At 37.2% G+C, this 24809-nt stretch overlaps 1 protein-coding gene across 3 annotated transcripts in view; it reads right to left on the bottom strand.

The window, feature by feature from the left end:
- ICE2 (interactor of little elongation complex ELL subunit 2) overlaps positions 1-24809 on the bottom strand; it is a 41959-nt gene that overhangs the window by 11195 nt on the left and 5955 nt on the right. For 2 of the 3 annotated variants that reach the window (XM_065847258.2, XM_071813821.1), the window contains 10 exons: positions 24580-24696; positions 23355-23514; positions 21939-22123; positions 20514-21450; positions 18323-18501; positions 16738-16867; positions 12613-12697; positions 12467-12517; positions 11179-11434; positions 7251-8776 (listed from right to left, as the gene is read on the bottom strand). In XM_065847258.2, coding sequence (XP_065703330.1) covers positions 8579-8776; positions 11179-11434; positions 12467-12517; positions 12613-12697; positions 16738-16867; positions 18323-18501; positions 20514-21450; positions 21939-22123; positions 23355-23514; positions 24580-24696 — 2298 coding nt within the window. In that variant the 3' untranslated portion in view covers positions 7251-8578. Of the gene's footprint in view, positions 1-7250; positions 8777-11178; positions 11435-12466; positions 12518-12612; positions 12698-16737; positions 16868-18322; positions 18502-20513; positions 21451-21938; positions 22124-23354; positions 23515-24579; positions 24697-24809 lie in introns of those variants that run through there. The other variant, XR_011741003.1, reaches the window with a different exon arrangement.

Raw genomic sequence — 24809 nt, 5'->3', positions numbered from 1 at the left:
TGTTTCACTGAACTTCCTCAGTCCCTTGGGGACTTCCTGATGCCCCGCTTGAGAGCCAGCTGCCTTTTTGTGGCAAGATCATGCAATCTGAGATAAAACAAGGTCTGTAAAGCATAGTCAGGCATTAAAGGTGACATTACTTTCTGTTCTTAGGTTATAATGAATACCTTCAAGCACAGTTTAATCTGCTTACGGTTGGAGAGTTGCAATTCCATCTGAAACTAGATATCATGCTGTCTTTGGTCCTATATATGCTAACAGGTTAAAAAGACATATCTCAAAACTACTGTGATGCGTTCAGATTTCCCAGAAACATCAGCAAGATGCTGCTATCATAAACAGACTACCAGTATATACTACAGCATTAAGAGAGATTTTGAACCCATTTAGATGACACAGCGCTTAAAACGATCACAGCTGTCAGTTCTACAATGACGATGCCCAGACTGCCACCACACTGGGAAACACTGTAGGAAACGTTACCAGTGCACGTAGGATTCCCCTGACATCATCCAGAACAGACCAGCAGAAATAATCACCACAGAGTTTGGTTTGTCTTGCCGAAGGGCAGAATCAGCTATAAAAGATGGAAGCTGCCAAAAGTCCTCAGGGAATTTTTCCTAGGAATACTGGTAAAAGGTTTCATGCAAGAGCCAGTCTGTTCTGCTTCATTGTTTCCCATCATTATGTGCTTTTTTCCACTTTAGTGACTCAGAACACAAACAGTCCCATGGTTCAGATTAATCTCCCAGCCTCTGCCAAAGTATGGGGAGGCTGTCATACCTTAAATATGTCCCTAAGAATCCTGGGGGATAATTCTGAAAGTTTTGCAGAATCTAATAAAGCACCATCTAAACTTACTCTAAAAATCCTTAAATAACAGGTTTCTGTGGCAAATCTGCAGGCTGGTAACTGCATACTCCAAAAAATATCTCCTTTTTGTTTAACATCATGACACCTCTGAAATGGCCCATGAAAATTAAGTTTAAAATCACTTACAGATTAAAGTTCAGTCACAGGAATCCGCATACTATTACTACAGCAGTCTGGAACACAGCTGTAAAATTTCAATTAAAATCAATGATTCTGTGAAATAGCTGTGCAGGGTTTTTTTTGTGATGTTCTGTTTGTTTAAAAATACATCAACACTGTTTCAGTGCAAAATAACATAAACCACATTTTAAGTAAGTTCTTACAAGATCTGAACTTCATTACTTAATTAGGCTCAGTTGAGGTACTAGCTGGGGAACAAATAATGCCTCGCAACACAAAGGAATGTCACAAATTCTTGATTAAATATGACTGTCTACATTGTTGTCTTTTTTTTGCCCTTTCAAGTAGCTTTAGACGAAATGTAAGGCAAAGTGACTCGACTCCAAAAAAGATGTTGATTGAGTGAAAGGGAATGGCTGTTACGAGGAGATTTGTTTCTGCCAGGCAGGCCAAGACTTGCTTTTCCAGGTCAGAAGCACACATTTAAATTCTAGAACCTGAGATCTCTCCCTTTAACGAATCATAAAAACATATTAAAAGCCTATTGTTTTTGCACAAAGGCTTACATATAATACTTAATGTTTTCATTAATATTTGCATTCAAACAAACCTTCAGTAAACATTTCTAGTTCAACTAGACAACTGTCCCTGCTGTGTCCTGTGTGCCTAGCAGCCAGTGCCCACCCAGGGAACAGATCTTTAACCTTCTAAGGAGATTAAATGAATGGCTGTAGTGACAGCATGACTACAGGTAATTTTCAAAGAGGTCCTCAGCACTAAGCTTTATTTTCCTAATGGTACTGTCATCCAGAAAACCATAATACAATAACAAGCAGCCATCTCAGTGTGTACAGATTGAGTTCAAAATGGCAGAGGGAGTGGAAGCCTAGGCTGATCAACAAGAAGAGACATAGAGAGACAGACGGCTGTTGTCCTTCCGTGGACCAAGAGGCTGTACCAAACAAAGCCTTCAAGAGGGTTTTGCCAGTACAGAATGCTAGAGCCCAGAGTTTCTGCCACAGTCTGACGTGCATATGCACGTATACAGAGTGGCATGAAACCACAGATATCTAACTTGGCATTTAAAAGCCAAAGAAATGTGTACAATATTTTACCTTCTGAGTTTGTCTGTTTGGGCTGGTAGAAAACCTACAAATGAAAGCTAATGCATTCTTTTGATAAATATGATGTCACATGAAATATCTTCCCTGGATAAGGCAGGAAACAAATTTATGTATTAATGTACCATGCACCTGCACACAGATTTACTGCTTGCTATGAAGGAAAAAAGCAGGCTTGTAGGGACAGGTCTATTGACCCACGAAGTTTCTTTTTCTCCAGAGATAATGGACAGTGTCAGTACAATATTGTCTCCAGGTTTCTTAACCTAAATGTGCTGCTTTTGGATTAAACAAGTCAGTCTAATCAGTCTTGCTGTGCATTCTGCTTAGGTTACTCACCAAGAAGCCGAAGAATTTCAACTGCGATGTGAAACGACAACAAACTTTTTTCAAGTAGCACATGCAGCTATGTAGTAATTATGTCTCCTTTTCATTTTATTAATTATTCTTGCTATTAACAACGAATATCCAGAGAGCTGCATGAGACAACTGTGCTCCTCCTGTCAATCAAGGAAACAGAACAGCACAACTGCAGTACTGGATGCGTTAACTACATGGTTCTGAAATCAATGGGCTTTGGCTGCTGAGGTAGCATTTACCATGGCTACATGACCTGCTCAGCAGAAGGGATAAGAAGCAATGGGGTTCTGACAGCTACTTCCTTCCCTCTTTTTTAAGCTCAAATGTAACCAGACTACTAAAGTATTTGCTGAAGTGCTCTGTCTGACAGGTAGTATAGCCCACAATAGACAGATTAATGAGTAACTTGTTTCAATCGCATTTTTATTGCATTCTTCCTGTTTTTTTTTTTTTTTTTCTTTTTATTGCTTGCGTAAAGATTTGGTAGGTGGAGCTTTTGAATGTAGTGAAACGTCAATTGCAGCAGGCCTGGCACAGGATGGCACTCACACTGATCGCCAAACTATGGGATAAAGAAATCTTAAAAGTCTGCATTATGGTAAGAGCCATGAACAGACCTGAAAGATTTTCAAGCTTGCATCACTACTCCAAATCTGATTTTCAGTGACAAAACGAAGTTCTAAACAAATATTCTCATCTTATTCATTGATGTTTTTAAATAGTTTCTGAAAAAATACACCAGAAACATTGATCTCTGAGAGAATTTGGTTACACTGATTATTAACATGGATATTTGCAAATTTATTTACAGAAATCCTTATGTTCTTCTCTCTACACTAAGGAAGCTGTCACCACTACCAGAAGGGAGAACTGACACGAGACAAGCTAGGGAATCTCAGTGAGACCAGCTATGCTGCATCATTCCTTTAAAACTATGGCATGAACGCACTACAGTAACGGCTGTGGTAGCAGTAAACCTTAGGGGAGGCAGCATTAACAGCCACAGGCAAGACTTTGTTAGATGTGCTGGTTTGACTGAAAATGAGTTTATTTTCCTTCATGAAGTTAGAAACCTTTCTTTATTGTAGCTAGCACGGTCATTATTTGGATTTAGTTTGAGAACAAGAAGACATGACCCCGGGACAGAGCTGTCTGGGAGCCAAGGGCATTCCAAGCTCTGCCCACAGGTGTGAGGTGGCCGGTGAGGGGTCAAAGATGGGGCAGACCTTGCCTGACATCCAGACTGATCAATATGAATATTCCATGCCATTAGTGTCATGATTCATATTTAGGGAGAGTCGGGATCTTTGGGTTAGCTCTTTTTCAGAGCTGGGAGGAAGACCTGTTTGGGAGTTTCTTTAGTTCGGCCTTTTGCCATCCTGCTGTTTGCAGAGGCCTCTGAGCTATTTATTGAAATCTTTTAATCCCTAACAATAAAAAGAAAGACCAAGTTTCATCTGAAACACTTCATACAAAACTACCACAATGTCTTGTGGAAGAATGAGGCTTTCATTGCTTTTTTATTTTTTGCTCACTGGATAAGCATCCTACCCCACAGAAGAGATAAGTATGGATACTGAGGAGTGCTCTGAAGTCTGCACTAGGGCTGATACTGTTTAATAATTATTACACTGAATTATTCTACAATTCAGAAATTTGCAATGTACTCTTGCAGTTCCATAAGAACAACAACAAAAAAATCCCCCTGCAAGGTATGGGACAATGGTGTCTTCCCAGTCTCACAGCTAGATGGGGACTGGCTTGCCTTCAAGACATAGCCATTAGTAAGAGCAGCCATGAGATTATCTATAGAATACCCTCATAAGGCTCAGAACGGCTGGGATCAGCTTTTCGTCAATGACAGTCCTCCACCTCCAAGCCAGATAGGATGTAATTCAAATGCTCTGTGCTTAAACAGACTGTCACCTCACCATCAAAACTGTTTTCCGGCATTGAGAAGGAAATTTAAGATAGATAATGCAGCTATGTATCTTTGAAAACATTTTAATGCAATAATTTTGGCACAGAGTTATGGACTTTGAACTTGCTAACAAGATTTAAGAATCTTGCAGAAAAATACAATTTAATAGCAACTGAAAAAAACCCATACTTCTAGCACAGAGAAATATAACATCAAGCAATGATAGTGCTTCCTGGAAGGGCTGTGTCTGCACTTGAAAGAAAAGCTGCATTTTTGTTAAAGAAAGCAGCAGCTTAGTTATGTAACTTCTCAGAGAAGCATCTGAGAAAGTTATACGTCCAGTCAGACTTAGACAGACTGAAAACGCTCCCATCCTTCTACTAGTAGAACTAAGAGCAGCTTTAATGGAGGTCAGCACTAACCAGTCTGAAATACCACATCTGGACTGATTTTTATATTCTTTTGTAGATAAGCTGGTATTTAAAATACAAGGCAAGCAAATCTGACGTGAAAGAAATACCTCTTCAAATGGTTCACTGGCTGCTACTGAACTTCACTGCATGGGGCTGGCCAGAGTCAGTACCTGTTGGCAGCTCCCACCTGCCAGCACAGGAATGGCTGCCTGGTGACCTGGTCCCAGTTCTCTGTGCTTCCAGCTGCCAGGCTACAGGAGAAGACAGAAAAACCACAGTAAATCTATTCCTAACATATTTTACATATACAGTGGTTACTGTATTCCTAAAAGGTTTTGCAGTTGAACAGAGAAGGTGAAGAGGTTTAGCCAATCACATACAGGAATAAAAGCAGTTCATAAGTGATTCATCAGTGCACAGTGCCAGTCAAGTTTGAAAATATTTATTACTGCAGAAATAAAGTTAGACTTCACAACCAATAACCCGTTGCAGTTATTGATGCTTATGTAAAGAACTGATAAAGTTCCATGGTTTTGCATGTATGTCAACCAATAATCTCAAATGCCAGGTAAGAATTCCCCCTCCAGTCCTCCAAAACTAATTCTAACTGCCTGAATGTTATACAAAGCTATCAATTCAATCTCTTAACACCGGTGAACGGAACCAGACCTAATATCAATGATCTTATACAGCATGGTTGCCCATCGCGGGTATCATGTTGGATTACAAAGTTACTCATTAGGCAAAGTAACCAACTCACATCAGATTTTAGTCCATGACACTTCATAATGCTGCATTTTTATTCCACCAATCACAGCATGCTGAAAAGCAAAGCAATGTTTTCAGAAAGGGGGATATCCATCTGCAAGATGATCAAGAACATATTGTCTTAATGCTAGATTATATTGCTAAAAGGGCAAGTTTTAGCCTGCATACAGTGTTAAGATGAGCATCTCTCTCCCCCCAGAATCTCACGGTGTAAGACCTTATCAGGATGTTGCAGATTACAAAGACAAATACATTAAGAATTTTACCCCATTATTACTCCTGCTCAGACATAGGAAAAGGCTGTGATATGAGCTAGAAGGAGGTAAAAATCATCAGCAGAAACAAACTACTGTTTACCTTTCATGTGCATGCAGATCTGAAATGCATAAGACGCAAACCCAACCTATGTTTACATCCAGGTGCAATCCAAGTGATGTGGTTCTGTACCAATATTTCAAATCCCTCCTCTTGGGGAACATCCCCAAGATTTGTTTTCACACCCTCAGAGTCACGGAGAATCGCAGTTTCCCATCTTCCATCAGAAAGCTTGCTGTACTACAACTTGTATGTAAAAATTGTAACTTGTGTATGAATTTTATGAATCTACATGCTGCATGGCCATGAGAAAATGAACAGGCCATCGTTCTCAGTAGCATGCAATCTACAGAACTCATGACACCACCACCAGCCTGCGACATGTGAACAAAACCAGAGTCTTTCAAACAACTAACTCATCTCAGAGCAAATTACTTGAGTCCCATTTAATGCAAAAGAGATCAAATAAAACATAAGTTAATCAAAAAGCCATCTCATGTTGTATATGAACTCCAGATTCCTCACCTATTCTAAACAGATAAGAAACCACAATGAGTATACTATCATTAGCAGTATAACACCATAGTATAGTAGTATACTATTAAGAGAAAGACTTAGTATACTACTATAGAAAGAGAATTACTATTAAGAGAAAGCCTTTTAGGCATATAGATATATGGGCAAATAGACCATGAACTTCTAACAGATAAGAAACTGCACTGGGAAACTAAATTCCATACAAGTCTAGCAAAAGCTTTTCTATATACAAACTGAAAACTGCTCTAAGCCCCCACATGAAGTTACTTATCTAGCAAAAATGACTCACAGCTAAAATATTTGTGTTATGAGAGGTCACTAAGTGCATTTAGGATCTCACATCAGGTCTACTCATAGTTTGCAAACAGCTCTACCCCAGTTCAGCTTGCCATTAGCATATTAATGCAGCTAAAAGTAGCAGTGGCCAGAAAAAGAATTAACTGAATAATACTTTAAATCTATCTAACAGTGGGGAAAAATATTCAGAAAATGCTTTATATTTCACAAAGAATATTTTTTAATAACCATTCTTTGTTTAAGCCTGCTTTTAAGCAAACCGTCTTCAGGATTTTGTAACATGTATAGCCCAGTAAGCAATGGAAATACTTTATGTTTACTTTCATGACATTAAAATGTGTCATGTCAAGCCCTGGTGAGCAGAAGAATGCTTGATCAGATGTGTATACTTGGCAACTTCCTTAATCCAAATAAAATACTCGGAAGAAAATCTTCATGTTGGTCATTTTTTGTGTTAGTAGTTTAAGCGTACAAAGAGCTCTCCAGAACATCACGCAAACAAAAATTGGTTCAGACATTTTGAAGTAGTTGTGTTCTCTAAAAGGTCAAAAAAGGAAAATAATTTATTTGACTTATTCTTGAAGCTTTCAAGAATTCATGAGCTCATCTAAAAACAATACTCTTAACAAAGGAAGAGATAAGCACAAATCCAAAAAACACACAACAAAAGTAATGACAGAGAAGATAATTTTCAAGCTTCGATTTCGAGAATTGTTTCTGTTGAAATTCTATTTGATGAAACACTGAAAGTACGTACCACAAAACAGGTGTAATGCAGAGGAATCTTCCTGCACAAGCAATCATGTTAGGTACAAACACATCAGAGAACACAATGCCTTTATATACCAAACATTCAAAACATCTTTAATTTTTCCACACAACACATTCACTAGAAAACCGTATGTCACCACAGTGCTTCGCCTTTTCACAAACAGGAGGTATTCTCTTTTCCTAACTTCCCTCTGTCAGTTTAGCTCTATATTTCAAGCAAACTACTGATGTGCAGCGTAGTCCAGTTGGGTCTTTGGAACGATGACCAAGGCCTTGATCCTACCACTTGTTCCTCCAGGCAAACCTAAATACCTCAGGTAAGCACTACTGCATAACAATGTGAAATCTGAGATGAGATTTAGGCTGTAGCCGTTCAGTAATACAATAAATAACTGCATAATCATTTTTGAAGACACATCAGAAATCAAACCATTTTTGGAAATCATTGTGGGGAAACAAAAATATCTGTTTTATCTGTTAAGCCATAGCTTGTAAGTTTTCTTGTGCAAATTTATGGCACCTGTTACCCAAATACACACAGTTTTTGTTCCCCAAACCTCATTTCTTACAGCATCCTAAAATGTATTTTTCTAAGTAATTAAAAAACTGGTAGACACTGCATGTTAAAAGGATTAAGTGATTAAATCCAAGCTGCTCCCCTAATGTACAATACACAAAGTAAAATATAATTTAAGAATATGTCATAATAAAAAAATTCAGTAAGAATTAAGCTGAAAAGTTATTTTTATTGTTGTTACATCATATCAGATATCGCTGTCAACCACTGCTTCATTTTTCAAGCTGTAGTTTTGCTAAGAAAGTCATGAGACCAACAGAAGACACTTCTGTCCCCTACCCTTGGCTGCAGTCACTTGCCTCTTCTTCCTCTGACTGAATCTGAGATTTTTTCACATGAAAAGTGTCCACTGAGTTAAGAAACAATTAAAGGTTTATCAAATGCTTCAGCTGTGGAGGATTTCCCCTGCCAGCCTGTTCTGGCTCCTTTGAAGCTGCAATAAAGCCTCAGATTTCTTGTTTCGTCTTGTCCTTCTCCAGGCCACACTTATCACAGCATGCTTCAGCTATTCCCACTTCGGTTGCATTTTGTTGTACTTCATTTTTCGCTTTTTGTTCATCATGCTTTGTTTGCAGTAATTCTTCTTCAGCTTCTTTGTAGCCACACCTTCATTTCTAACAGGCTTCGCCCAACTGCCTTTTGTTTCCGTAGCTACTGGCTTTCCCTCACAGGGTGTGTCCGATTGCCCTTTCGCCCCAGTCATCTTGACACACATGGGGAGAGAGAGGAAAAAAAAAAAAGAACTAGAATGTGAATAATCTTAGGTCTGTACTAAGCACAGACACATACAGCTACCTTCAGAGAACTGCCTTTTACTTCTTGTCATTCCAACCAGACTCACAGGCCACATCTGGACTGGGCAACAGGCACGGCTGGTGTTCCCATCACCAGGGGCTCTGACCACTCCGGCCTCTGTCTTGCCCAGGGGCCTGGATTTCCTTCTGGCAGAACCCAAAGTAAAGGAGGGAATTAGGAAGAGATGAACAACTCCAGTTTGCCCTGATATGAAGTCACGATGTGGCTAAAACATATAACTGGGCCTAAAAAAGCATCCCACAGTGCACTAAGCTAGGCAGAGTTAGCATGTGGCCTTTACACAAATGAGTAAACATATGCTGAAGAAAAATAACATGTGAGAATTTGCTTACTTTTAAAGTCTTGTACTAACTGTTCAAAACATTAGAACTGAAAGTGAAATCTTTGGGAAATTTCCAATGCATAATATGCATTACTTATTCACCAGCACAAATGACAATGATTATTTAAAAAATTTCCACAAAATTTCTGTAAAAATTTCTTTAGATGCAGACAATTTTTCTTCTCAAAAAATTCTATTCTGTTTTAAAAACAACAGCAACAAAACCAGATGCTAGTGACTTTTAGGCCATATTAATTTTTACTTATCCTAATGATGTCTGAAAGGCAGATCATATTCAAACATCTAAAACATTTTTAGATTTAACTGCACTCCGAAGAAATGCAGAATATAAATGCTGTGTAAGGGTGTTAATTTTCAGTAGAAAGGAGTGAGCCACCCACACACAATTTTATGTTTGTCTGAGACACAGAAATTGTGTTTTCCTAAATTAATGTACTCAAATGCCTCTACACAAAATAATTTATTACTCTTATTTTAGAAACAGTATCGCATATATATTGTTAAGAATGTGTCACTGTATAGGGAAGAGCATACCAATAACAATTTAAGTTTCTGTATGTCAGGGAAACCATGTGAATTACAACGAAGTTTCCCCACAGGTGAAGGAGGTCAGAGCAACAAGAAACAGGTGATCAATGGCATAGAGGGCCTAAAGGAAAGCTCTATACTGCAGAGAAATCACTGTTATCCTTACATGAGCTTCACTTAAAATTATAAACAATGAAGAACAGATCCAAGATGCTCCACCCTAGCCACTGAATCAGGAATCAATATTAAGACAGGAAAGATTTCCAAGAGTGGTGTGAGGAGACTGAGGAAAGTACTTTAAAGAGTAACATCATTTGGTTTTCTGTTTCGCCATACGATTATCCCACACCTAGTAATGTAAAAGCTCTGACAATTTTTTTTTTGATGTGTGGCTGATTCGCTCACAACCTCTCTTGTCTGCATCAAATTTCAGATAGCAAATATTACAGTCGAGTGTTCACTGACAGTCCCACAGAGAAAGCACCAATCTGGATCCCTCTCCTCTACCTGGCTACTTATTTTCACTAAGCTGGTTAAAATTTAATATCTTAGGCTCCAAGACATGTCCATTTCTGCTAAAATAGCTCAACAAGGTTAAGACTTTGAGATCTGGGGGAAAGAGAGAAGGACAAATGGAGATGAAGGTGATATTGAAAGAACAGGAAACCAGGATAGAAGGCCCTTCCTGAAATTGTTTGAAGAAGAAGTACATGAACAAAAAGCACCATCACAGAAATAAAATTAGAAAATTCTTATAAATACAAATATTGTATCTGTTTGAGCTGTACTAAAAGTCTATAAATTAAAAAGCGCTCAATTAAGACAAATGCTACATTCTTTTTGCTGTCCAGAAGTATTAGTAGTTCACATTAAAGATGTAAATCTTCATTTTGAAAAAATTTTGCCAACAAACAGGTGTGGGAAAGTGTATTTTTTTTTTTAAAAAAGCACTTAATGTATCAGAGAGAACTGCAATAAGAGCTCAGTGGAATAGACCCTGACAGTAGAATTCACCTTACCTGATTTTACTTGTCTGTAGTTGTGGTAATCATCTTTACTCCTGCAGTTATCAGAGATAAAATGACAACTCTACGGCACAAGTTCTGCAGTCTATTTAAGAGGCCCATCCTGGTGTGGAGACCTATCTTACAAAATACTCCATTTCCCCTCTGTTAACAGCACAAGGAGCTTAAACGTTATTTTTCTGTACTGTAATGTTTAAAGCTAGGAGAGATGAATCTTACCTGAAATATTTTTCAGGCAAAAGGCATTTCTGTTCTTGGCAGCGGATCTAGAACTCTAAAGGGTCTCTCTGCCCCCCAGAGATGACAGATAAATAGACTAGCTATATATCCAAGGGACTGTAATAGATTATTTCAGAACTGCTCATCTGCTTTTCCATCAAGCATGATACTGACCTGCTGTTTCCATGTGGCTTCCTTGGGCGCAGGTGGAAAGGTGCATGGAATTCTTCCATGACTCTTGTGATAGGGCAAGGGGACGCTGGGATCTAGTGGCACCCAGGGGACTGAAAGAGTGGCAGGTACAGTAGGCAGATCACAGTGAGCTTTATGTAAGTTATAGGATGCTCTCGTCTTGCCAAGAGAACTCTTGTAGATTGCAACTGATGAATCTCCTGCAGCATGAGTCAATAAATAAGAGCCCTCCTGCAAGCTAAAAAGATAAAGTTCAAAATGAAAATTATTATTTAAATGGTTTTGTTGTGTTTCATTTGATCAGGTTAGCTACCAAGTTCTTTATGGAAAAGCAAAACATCTTTACATATTTATTTATCAGTCCCTGTTTTGTAAAAAGACTAGGGACAAAAAAACACCAGGAATTATACTACGTTGATAAATACATTCTAATTCATGTGTTCATAATGCATTTATAATGTAGTAATTTATCATTGATGTACAGATTGTCATAACGTTCAGCAAAACATTTAAGCATACCCTGAAAACCATCCATATTTGGTAAATCATAATTCTTTAACCAGCACCTTACAAAGCATAATGCACATATATGGACACAGACGCACAGAACTGATGTGTTTATAAACCCGTTTCTGGGAAGATAAATGTCAACCAAGTGCTCATACCAAAAATCACAAAGCTACAGAAATCATCAAGTGCAGGAAAACTCTTCTGTAATTTGAATTAAGAGGCTTCACGCACAGTGCAAGAAATCTGCTTCACTAAAAAACTGAAAAGTGCTTGCAGACTGAAAGCCTTGAAGTAGCTAAACAAATAAAGGAAGGCACAAGAGAAAGGTTGCAATGTTGTACAGAGAAAGACATATGCTGCTGAAAGTCAAGCTAAGCAGAAGGGAACACAAACAGTATTTCTACAGATTAGGCAAAAAAAAACCCTGACAAAAACCAGGAGTCCAAATTTTAAATGTCAGCATACATACATGATATTACAACCCACTCCTGTAAACTGTTTAACCATCTCAGACGTGTCCAGTCTCCTCTCTTGAATAAGTGTTTCATAAAAATAAAGTTATTATTGTTTAGCATTACTTATACAAAACCTGTACTCCTAAGTGTTTTTGCAGAGTACTGCATTATTACCTAAAAGAATCTATAAAATATTTCATGTAACCAAAGAAATAAAACCAAAGAGTAGACAGAGATCCTATGGAAGAAATAAGATGACCTGGGTAATGTTGCAAATAAAGAATGAACAAGAATGGAGGACTTACTCAGACACTTTCTTCAAAATGTGATGAAGTATATTTAATGAATTTGCAGGCCTGCAAAGAAAGAAAAAAATTTACAAAAATAGTAACTTGCAAGGCTTGTAAGGGGTTCAAATTCATCAGTAAAAAACCCCACCAAAAATACTTACTTAATCAATCCAAGTTTTTCTCTCAAAACTCCTGCAGTAATCTTTTCTACCATAATAAGCTTTGATGTAAAGGCATCAATACGTCCTGAAAAATATTATTTAAATTAATAAACTAAAAATAAAAGCATAAATGCAAAAGCATAAATTACAGACCTAATATATTTTAAATGGAATAAAAAACTTTGCTCTTTTACAGCACAGAACGGTAAAAAGTATTTCTCAATGTTGCACAAGAACAAAAAGTAACTGTAGAGCTCCACTCCTTATCAGCTTCTCCTCAAATCAGAAACTTCTCCATTTCTAAACTAATCGACAGCACAGCTAAGGGAAAAAAAAACCCTATGAACTATTCATCCCTAATTTATATTATTGTATTTTATATTTGAGAAGTGATGGATTGAAAATATTTTACATTCAATAAGCTACCTATACAGTAAGTTTTTAGTTCCAACCGATTTATCAAATCTTTATTTATAGGCCAATATTATCGTATTCAAGTGAAGGTAAAATAATGCAAATGCAAATAAATGAATAATGGTCAGGGTAAAATGTTCCCATTAATCAGCAAAGCTTATCGCAACTTTATTTACTGCTTTGATCGAGTACAAGTATCTTATTTGGGAAACATGTCACAGAGATTACTCCATTTGCAGATGCAGGATTTCCGATCTGAGTAGCAAGGAAACTTAAATCAACAACAAAGTCAGGTGCTCTACTAGCAAGAGGAGGACAGCACTCCTAGGTTTGATGATAATATCTCTGTTTTTGTGCAAACAAACACTACCTTTTTTGACATCATACGAAATAAAAAAATTCAACTTAATATCACACCTTGTAATCTCTGCAGGAAACCATAGTTACACTTCTGTTTTCTTTCTCATCTCCTGAGCTGGCAGCACTGCTGACTCACTGCGCTGAGCTATGAGATTCCTCCCTCAGCCACACAGAGCAACACAACACTGAAGTACAATGCTGGACAATTATGGAGCACAGACCAAGATCCAAGGAACTTTCCATGCATACTTACTTGGCAAAACAAAAGACTGTTGAGACAGTCAATTAAGTTTTTTCAAGATCAAAGAACTCCTTAGCAATTTAACACTGTGGTCTGCCACATGCTTGAAACTTCAATTTTAGAGGCTTCACTTAATATCTATACAGTCTCAGAATTGTCTGAACAAGAACACAAGCTCTAGGTATTGTGCTACTATTGCTAAGATCACAGTTTTCAAACAGTTATTCCATATTTTCGCACTCATACTCTGGGGTAAATTTGAAAAGAGCACTAAGTCTGTGGCTCTACTACAGCTGATTTTAAAAGTTCTTTATTACAGGACACGATATTTCACTGTAAATCATTCAAATTTTAGCGTGATCTGAGGAGCTGAGTTGGTGACATGCTGAAGATCCAATGCTGATTTTGTAGCAGATTTTTTTTTTTTTTTAAATAGTGGTGGGAGCGCGCCTGCCCCACACACTGGGATGACCCCCAGTAATCCTGTGCTTCCTTGGAGCACACAAAAGGAGAACCCCTGTGGACCCCAGGCTTTGCTGCTGGAAGAAGCACATGCAAGAGCCGACAAACAAACACCGCCAGAATAACCAGGGTTTCTCAATCCCAATGACACTTTCTCCCAAGCACAAGAACAGAGCATCGGCGCCAGGCCACTGAGGCCCGTCAGCCTGGGGCTCCATGCCCGTGTCACGGCCAGCGAGTATCTATGGAGGAGTCACCAGGGACACTCAGTATGGCAGGGGATGGCTGGTGATGCCAGAATAACTCCTGCCACCAGCCGCCTGCTTTCTCCTGCGCTCCTGTGAGCCTCTACAGAAGGGATGCTGGCTGGCTGAGCTGTCCGCAAACTTCTGCACTCATGCCATGGTGTAACTGATAGGAGATTAGACAGACCTGCATTCTTTCAGGTTTGTGTACTTTGTCAGCAGACTAGGCTTCTCTCTACAGTTTCACTATTTCCTCCTGCTTCTTGTGACTCTGGACATGCTAATAAAAACGTTGATAAATTTTCCTATGGGGGGTTAAGTCTCAGTGCAATTGAGTATACAGTTGTGCTTGCTTAAAGAAGAAAAAAAAAAAAAAAGATAAAAATGCTTCAGTACTGTATGTTATGAAATTTGAAATGGAGAACTGTGTGCTTAACTATCTCTTTGTGAGGATTTTTTTGGAGCAGGGAAACCCCACAGCAAATATTGCTTTTAAAATTTAAAATTAGAATCATAATTTCTGTTAAACATGGAGAGCAGACAAAGAAAGCTGCAGTCAGCAAAACTATCACCTCCAATATTATTCACATAAACCTTATAATTTTATGATAGGATGCAAAGTTTCTATGCAAAAATTAGGAAAGAGAGGACTCAGCATTCCTAAAAATACTATTCTGATGTGAGACACCAAGAGCAAAAGTGTAATTCAGCGCTCAAGTGGAAAGGTTAAGCAACCACAGGCCACAACTGCTGCCATAACAACCACAAAAACAGAGATTTTTTTCTTCTACAATGGGAAAGCAAGGCAGTCCCCACTGTAGAACATTCCTTCACTGCACAAACAGGACTCTCCTCGCTCTGTAGCAAGTGCCAAACATATTCTAAAATACATTTTGACTAACAACTTTGCAGATTCTCTCTTTTAAGAACTTACTTATTACAATGCAATTGGTATCAGAGAGTTCTCCGTATACCAAAAGGGCTGTTAAAATAACATGGCCACATTCTTTACATGCATTATTTTCATTTCTCTACAGAACACGCTTCCTAATAGCATAAACCTTCCTGATATTTCAAATGTCATTGTACAAACATGAATACAGCATTTTCTACAGGACACGTGTTAGTGAAACTTTCCTTATAATGCTGCATTCCTAGTGTGCTTGGTTTATGTAATTTTGGAAAAATGGCCTTTACAAGTAAGATATCCTTCTGCTAACATCTCCATGCTTTTGAGGCCTGCTTTATTGTATTGTATTTTCTGTGCTCTGAATTACAGCTGTCATCTCTTCTACGCAACATTTGTAGTTTCCTGCTTCATTCTCACTGCATGTACGTTACTTTTCATTCAGCGATTCTATTACATTACCTTCTGTTTCCATCTGCTGCATGATACAGGACAAAGAGTATCAAAATCATCCCTTTGAGAGGGATGTTTCAAGTCATATCTCATATTAGAAAATCAAATTTCATGGGTCAGTTAGATACAGCCTGGAAAATGTGTTTAAGAAAGATCATCCAGTATTTGGAATGCCTGAAGAATATCGTAGCTATGGAAAGAAGTTTTCAATAAACCTATGTGATGTATTTTTCTTCTTCCTATTAGGAATTTCATTTCTGCAAAGCCCGAAAATTACCTTAAGTATGAGATACATGTACATTGTTTCCAAAGCATGTAATTTCTCTTATTTCTGACCAACAGAACTTGCGTTAGCCCTATCTTGTTTTTCCTCATTCTCTTGTATCTTATCTGTCTACAAGTTATCAGTGCAGAAATATGAACATTATCGTTTGTTCTCAAATAAAAATAAGTCACTTTTGACCTTTTCCCATACTGCATGCTCAAAGGCCAAGGAATCTGCATCCCCCGAGCCACATACTCAATCCTCTGTTCATCTTCTGTTTTTGTATATAACAACAAATGTATTTAAAATGATTGCACAAAATGGTAAGACATATTTATAGCTCACATTTGAACAAGAAATATTTTTACCACACCTGCGACAAAATAATTCCTGTTGTATGACTCATTAAAAAAAAAAAAGACAGAAAACAATCCTCCCCTAAAAACCAAAGATACTTTAAGTCATGAAGGTTACAAGCTTCAGAGAAGTAAATTCATGCTTACTGATACATTTGTCTTTGAAAGGCAAACAAATGCAGCTCTTGAAAACAAAGATTACTGGATGCTATTCATCTAAAACCAAAGCTGAAATATCCTCATTCACCACAGAACAGAAATTTTAGACAAAACACTTAAGATAAAAGTGAAAACCAAGATGAGAAAGTTAAAATAAATAAGCACATATAGAATATACCTTGAATAAGCATTTTTGTCTTCTGTTATTCTATGAACATTCAGACATACATGTTTCTTGAGTAAAAATCAACACATGAACTCACCAATATAAAATAAGCACTCAGAATGCAACATGCTCTCTGTCCACAACTGACAAACTTCACTTTCTGTAAGAGCTTCGGCACCATAATAGGCTTGGTATTCTAGTTTTGGCAACAGGAATATTGGAGTAAGCTGTAAAAGTGAAGATACAAGAAAAATCAGCACTTGTTGTAAAAAAAAAAAAAAATTCCACAATTGATCTACATTTCGTAATTGATAATCATTGGACTTCCACTACAGCTGGAGCAAGAGATTTTGACTGATGTTTCACATTCTATAAAACCCACAGTACAAACTTTGGACTACAGAGACTCTATAGAGAGGAAGGTGAAATGCAGGCCAAAAAAAAAACCAAACCCACAAACCCATGCAGGCTTGTACAGTTAATAAAATTTCACTGATAAGTATTTTTTTCCATGGAACTAAATTAACTTGATGTTCACACTTCTGTGCTCTACTGCCCTCTGCAGGAATTTAAGAAAAAGCCACATATTTCTGATTCGGTTATTTTCAGTGCAATCCTGCCATTTATTTCCCTTGGCAGAATCTCACTTGAAATTAGAACATAATGCTCGGACTCTCAGTTGAAATTAAAGGCTAGCCTTTGCACGTTAACATTAACAGAGAAAATGTGAGCTGCTTCTCACTGACAAACAACAGTCTAAATTTCAGCAGTTTATTGAAAAATAAACAATAGTGCTCTGTTTCCAATTAACAAACTAAGTAGCTATTCACAGGCATTTATAAGCAGTGGATGGATAGCAAAGAGATGGTATTTCTTCAAAATGAGATTCTGAGCATGGAATCTTAGCAAGCAATCAGACGTACAAAGCTCTATTTCCATTTCAACAAAGCATAAACAACTCACAAAATACCTGCCTACTGTAACTCTGGTATTCTGGGGAGGGAGACACCAAACCAAATTTGTTGAATGATTCAGAGGACAAAAATTTGACAAATTAATAAATTACTGAGGATTCCAGAATAAACTTTTCTTCTTCTGATGTGACAAGGAATATATGGATTACACTTGCATTTAAAGCATTTTTTCCTCAGGACAAACGGTTTGCTAAGATGAACACCATTGCCTTTCAAGTAGAATGAATAGCATCTCTTTTTATCTTTAAATGTGTCCTCTGTTGTTCATTCTGTCTCCTATTTCTCTGCTTAACTAGGCATAATAGCGAGGCCAAATCCTGCTTGAAAGTATTTATGATCATGAACATTCTCAAGGCCTTGGGCCAAAAAAATCTAATTACTGCATTAACTTTTACGAACAGTTCAAACTGACATTAGTTTACATAATTACCCATGCATATTACTGTAACACAGTTGTAGTAAGAAATGCAGAATCACACTTGCTTATCTTGTTTAATCAAGTAGGTTTAAAGAGATCACAAGTTATTCTTCCCTCTCTCCCTACAGCAAATATTTACTTAAAGAAGACACACACTGTAAAGTTACAATTAAATGTACTAATTGTCTGAGTGAAAACACAAATGCTATGGAGACTGGGAATCCCAGAGATGCCAGTTGAGCTTAACTGTTTAAAAACAAAACAAAAAAACCTAATAGCAGAACCTGTACCTTTGGGGCTTTTTTCTTTTTATGGTATCGTGGCAATGACGTCACTTTTTGCACACTGCAACGCACAAGTAACAACAGATCATTCAAACTGAATAGCTTATACACAAGGTTACCATCCTGAGGTGCTTTATACTGCGAAGGGTCTTCTTCAAGCATCTGAAGTTCATTTGGCAGCCTTGCTACAGAAAATAGATAAAACACAAAATGATAAGTTTGTATACTCTTTACCACGAAGCTAATTAGCTTTTTTTCTCTTGCAGCAGATTTTTTTTTAATAGGATCTGGTTTTTTTCCTAAAATTTTGGGGTGAAAACCATCAAATAAGGCCCAAGAAGTCACCTATATATTACAAAAAAATTAAATTTTGAAAACGTCCACTATAACTTTTAAAAAAGATATTCTAAAATATTCCCACATGTTTTATCATAATCATTAGACACAAACAGAGCTATGAGACTCCACAAATAGTGTTCAAAGGTTGGTATTTAAGCCATAGTCACTCAGCATAAAGGAGACAAATTTTATTTACAACTAATGCCTCCTGAGAACCGTCATCCACTCACCAGTCCCCGAGATAACTCAAGCCTCAGGTCTGGGTGGTAGCATACGTCTCTGCTTCAAACTGAGTTTGCTTCAACTTCAATACTAACATATTCAACAGAAACACCCACTAGATCTCCCAGCACAGCTTTGAGGTAGGTTAACAAACACCTCTGCAACCCTTGGAGATATTTTAACAAAACATATAAAATAAACAAGAATAAACTCCAACTTGTTTAAGACTACTTATCGAAAATTTATCCAGTTCTGGTTTTTGTCCTGCAGATATGGGAAATATTTGTCAAAACTACAAATGGGTATTGCTGTAGTGTTATGAATCAATACATTTAACATTAGAGTACATGTGCATCTTTGAATAAATGTATACTATGAGATATTATCATCCAAGTGACCAGAAATTTTCTGTTAGTAACTTAGTTCTGACTTTCTGCAAAACAAGACATTCATAGAGGTTTATCAGTTTGCTATAGAACTTTAAATTTGTAGAATTATGCTTTCTGTTCTTTCACAATCACACTTCAGTATCTTAGCTATATTGGTTTTACTATCTCTATTAAAAAAAAAAATAAAAATTCTATTATCAAAGACCTGAATTCCATACTCCAGCTTTTTAAGAGAAGGGAAAATAGAAAGAATACCATGCTGCTCAACCCTTCAAACTGAGGGAGGAGACATGGTCTTTTAGGGATGAATAAAATTGAGTTAAATAGATAAAAAAGGTAGGCAGTGACAACACAATTTCAACTGAAATAGAATTAGTTGTGTTGTTAACTCTTTCCATTACAGATTTAGTAATTAATTCATATGTGATAAATGCCCAGCTAGTCATAAAATACCAGCAAAACATGTTTTCCCACCAAAAAGCATCAATTGGTTGGAATTAAAGATTTGAGAACAAGAGTATCTGTCCTGATGCAACCTGCTTGCTTCTGGCTTCAGTTGTACAGGAATCAGAAGCAGCTCAGGCATGTGAGGAAAACCTCAACGTTTGTGGTCTCAAGGATCTTCAAGACTACTGGTTCTTGGCTGAGCTCTGGGTGTAGCAAAGCCTCAATTTCCAGCTAAATGCCTGAAAACTTGGAGATGTGATTTGTAGAAAGTCCTCCGGAATAGATTGCTAGGAGCTAAGAAACAGCAACTGAACTAGGAATCTCAGCATGTACACACCCAAATTTCAAGTTTTCTTTCAAGTTTTAACTGCATAATTTGATTGCATTTTTCCTCTACAGAAAATGTAAAATAATTCCATTTTTGTTCGACAATAAACTATTTTTGCAGATCAGATTACTCAAATAATTGAACTTCTGAGGTAAAGTAACTCATTTCACTACCAAATTATTTCTTCCCCTTTCTTAAAAACTTTGTATATAATAACTTATTATTTCTCTAAAGTAAAACAGTATTTCACATTCACCTCTGTGGACAAACAACTCCCAAAACGCTCCCTTATGTGTGCAAGACAGTACTTGTCACACAGAGATGTTATTAAAAAACCAGTCACGTCTCTAACTAAATCCAACAGAGGTACTATTAAGATGTTCTTCAGATGAAGTAGTTACGACGTTTTTCTGTTATATTTTACCAATATTTGGAAATTTGACTCCTTACACAATGAACACTCTTTACTCACTCTTTGGCACTCCCTGAAAAAGCGAAGTCCAGGTATTTCTAGACAAGCCACTGGGATTTGAGGTGGGGGCTGGCACAGCTTCTGTGCTGGAGCTCACTAGTGGGTTTGGAGACTGAGGCACCTGGGCTGGCGCAGCATTAGAATTATCACAGCTCACCACGGGCTGCTCACGAACTTGGTGGGACGGTGACTTGAGCAGTTCAGCTTGCATTTTCAAAATCTGTCCAACAGGATCCAGTTCCTTGGACAACTTTCTGGTAGGCTTTCTGGACAAATTTCTTCCCTGATCCATATCTGAGCAATCAGTCATGCCTGCTAATGGAATCTGGGTGGGGGAAGGTGATTTGGCAGCCTCTGCCAAACTGTGAGAAGCAGTGTTTGGTATAGTTGTTTTGCAACGGTCAGTGTTTTTACGTTTTGTATCCATTATCAAATGCTCTTCATGTGTGTCACCACTGCATAAAGAAGTCTCATTTTTTTTCGCAGCATTAGTTTCCTTGTCACTAACAGCATTAGATAGAGTATTTAATTTTATTTCATTGCCTGACACTCTGGTCATGACATGCTGTGCTTTGTTCAGTCCTACCTCCTCAGAATTTACATTTTCATGAGATGAATTTTCTTCAAGAATGAAGGATGGAAAGCCATCTAATGACGGAAGCTGCATGCTGGCACATGTTGATACTCCTTGCTCAGAAATGGTGTTTTGCTCTTCTTCACTGTTTATGGTGGACGTGGTTTTTTTCTCTGGTTTTAGGCCATGTGATAAAACTTTAGCAGTGTTACTAACTGTAGGAAAAGTACTTTCCATTTTACAAGTTCTTGAGAGCTTGACAGCTGCTCCAAAAGTTTCCAGTTCAGTAACATCATCATCAAAGTCCATCCCTGTGTCAGCTGGTATGGGAATCCTCCTGCACTCGTAGGTATCAGAAGACATCTTAACACAGGGAGGAAAAAAATAATAAAAAACAAAACAAAACACCACACAACTAAAAAACAAACCAAGAAATAGAATGTGTTAATCACAAATAAGACTCCATCAAATTGAAAATATGAAAAGCATTCTACAGTTCATATTTTGACTGCTGGAAGAGGGGGTAGCAACCGAAAAAAAAAATCCTGCATTTAACATGGAGTATCTTAAGTCCTAGAAGTTGAAAGGTCTTTTCAAGCAGAAATAAAGTTCGTAAAACTTTTCTCACCTAAATAAACTGATCAAAATACATTTTAATAAATTAAACATTAAAGCTGAGATACATTTAAAGGAACTAGACAGACATTTAAAAACCTATGATCTGTAACACAGTGGTAGAAAAACTACAGGAAACCTAAATATCCTTCATTATCACAGTACAAGTAACTTAGGAATTATAACATCGGTTTTGGGGTTTTTTTTTGTTTTTAAGAAGAGGTGAAGCTACATACATCCCACTGAAGCAGACTGTCCTCAGCTGGTTTGTCCATTGATATGTCAGAAATTGAAACGCAAGACATTTCAGTTGCTAGGAAGTCCATTGGAATTTCATGGAAGATTTGGTTCCTCTCTCTTATTGTCATTTCCTTTCTCAGCAGGGGTGAATCAACATAAACCACTTTTGCTGGTTTACTGTCTTTTCAAGAACAGAAAGAGATCGAGTACATGTTGAAGAAAAAAAGACTAATGGATAATTTAAATGATCTCTCAACTTCTACTTGTGGTGAAATCCATTCTGCATTCCCACTAGAAGAAATTCAAAACTATCCTCTCATTCATTAATGTCAGAAAATAAAAGTATGTCCAGATATAGTGTGAATTGCTGGGATCCTGCAGCAGCAATCCACACCACATTAACAGTCAATCATTTTAAAAGCAGTTCTAAACAAAGAATTTGTAAAATAAATTTCAGATTCTGTCACCCCTTATACTGCATTATAGCATCAAATGCATTCTGCTGGGATTTTTTTTAAGCCTCATTCCCCAAAAGTGATGGCTACAGTTTACGTTTTTTCTAATCAGTAACTATGTCTGGGCTCTGCTGCCCCACTCTTTTGTTTACACTTTAATACACACATGAATCATTCATAGATGTATCAAAAATAGCAGCAATACCCTACCCAATATTATACAGAAGGCAAAAGCACATGGTGAACGTACTATCACTGTTCCAGAAAAAAAAATACCTGTGGATTGGAAAAATCTCACTAGTGCAACAGCTCTATGTTCAAATTCCATGTTAACGGTGAAACCTCTAGAGGTTGTTACTATTCTCAGCAACGAGGTGGAATAAGGTGTAGAAAACTATGAAATGACTTTGCTATCAGCTTTTTCCCTTGAAAACAGAGGACAAGCTATAGCAATGGATTTTTTAAAGTTACTTTTTTTTTTCCGATAACTTCAATTAAACTAAACCTTTTTCTTTACAACACAAAGGCCCCTGACTCATTACCAGCTGACAGCTGAAAACTATTAACTTCAGATTTTTGCCCTTCAAGATGTGTGAACTAAAGTCAAATTTTATTACTTTGTTTGAATCCACAAACTAAAAACATGGAAGTACTTAAGAGAAGCTATTTTCTTGCAGTTGCATTCTAGAGAGCTGATGCTTTAGAAAAGGTAAAAATTTGAGCTTATAATTACTATTATGATTTTCATTAACCTTAGCTTCTTTCTTTTTTAGTAAATCCAAAATTAAACTATTCTATTATTGTGCAAAGTAAACCAGACTACCTTCTGCCTTCCCTCAGCTGGTTGTACTGTATTTTCTGATTTCCTGTTCTTCAGTCAGCTCAAAAAAGATCATGAAACTATATAAGGGTCTTCATGGACAACACCATAATTTTTGTAATGAAAACATACTATACCTGCAACAGGGATAACTTTAACACAAACTGGAATTTCCCATTGTTCCTTGTAGTTTAGTCCATGATTATTCAGCAAGGTAAATAAAGATCGATTACTTAAAACAACTTGAGGACAGTATTTCAAAGCAAGTTTTTCTGCATTTGAATCTGAACTAATATCCTAAAGAGAAAAAAATCAATTTTTTAAAGGTTTTTAGGAAAGACACACATAAATTTAAATGTGTAAGAAAAACTTGAAACCCGAACAAACATGGATTAATCCACCCCACAAAAGCTCATTGTGAGTGTGCATTTCCATGAAGAGAAGAGACTTGGAATGCTCACAAGGTGGGAGGAGAACACTGAGGACTAAGATAACAGAAGCCAAGGAGCACTGAGGACCATGAGAGAGAAATCACGAAAGCCCAGCTATGTGCTTTTTCCTGCAACCTGAGACATCATCAGAAATATTCTCTGTTTATAGCTATAACTTTTCTTGAGTTATGTATCATTCTCCTGTGTCACCTCTGCTACTTTTTATGCAAAAGTGTCTACGCAATCACAGTGCCTCTGTTGAAAGTTGAGTTTTTGATACATGAACAATCTCCTTAAATTTGTAGATAACAAATTATCCTGAAAAAAGTAATGAAAAACTCATTGATTTTCTCTGTGGAAGAAGACAAACAGAAACATCCAATACTTGATAGCAAGGTAGAATGGACTTTATGCTGTTTAGCAAAAGAAATTCCCAGGGTAAGCTAATCTAATTGACTTTTCAGATAGTCAGAGAGTCTAAAGTATTTATTCTTAGCCTCAGGACTTCTTTCTTAAACCAGAAGCCTTCACATCCACATGCATTCATAGCTATGTATATGCACACACAGAGGCCAGCTTAGAAACTGCAAAGCAAAATTTAAGAGGAACATCACAGTAATAAACAATTCTATCTAGATTCCACAGTGTATTCCAATTCATGGACCTCTCTAATGTTTCACTGAGAATGCCAAGAATGGTCCTTCCAAAGGCACTGGATTCATAAGGTAATAACCCAACTTTTGACAACGGAAATGTGATTGCTGTAAATGAAATATTAAACAAAGAATGAGCCAGAATATGCTCCTATACTACAAGATGTGTAAGAATAGGAAAAAAAAAATTAAGAAACTTGATGCTGCCAAATAAAAAAGGCAAAATTGCTCTTCTCTACAAAACATGCCTTAAAAATGACAATAAAAAAGTCACTTACATTGTGCATAATGGAAGCCTTTTTTTCTGGAGTTATAATAGATGCAACAGCTTTATAATCTGTGGGCAGTTGAACAGACATGGCAGGGAAATCTGTTTTACCATGTCTTGCTGTACCCTTGAAGAAATCAAGCAGTATCAGAAAATAGTCTTAGCTGAAATCACGCTGACTCAACACCACACTTCTTGTAACAAAAGACATTAAGAATTTACACATGTGCAACCTAAAGT

The sequence above is a fragment of the Patagioenas fasciata genome, chromosome 12 (assembly GCF_037038585.1).
Source record: "Patagioenas fasciata isolate bPatFas1 chromosome 12, bPatFas1.hap1, whole genome shotgun sequence".
In the NCBI taxonomy this organism is placed as follows: domain Eukaryota; kingdom Metazoa; phylum Chordata; class Aves; order Columbiformes; family Columbidae; genus Patagioenas; species Patagioenas fasciata.
This window is presented reverse-complemented; position numbering and strand designations above follow the sequence as displayed.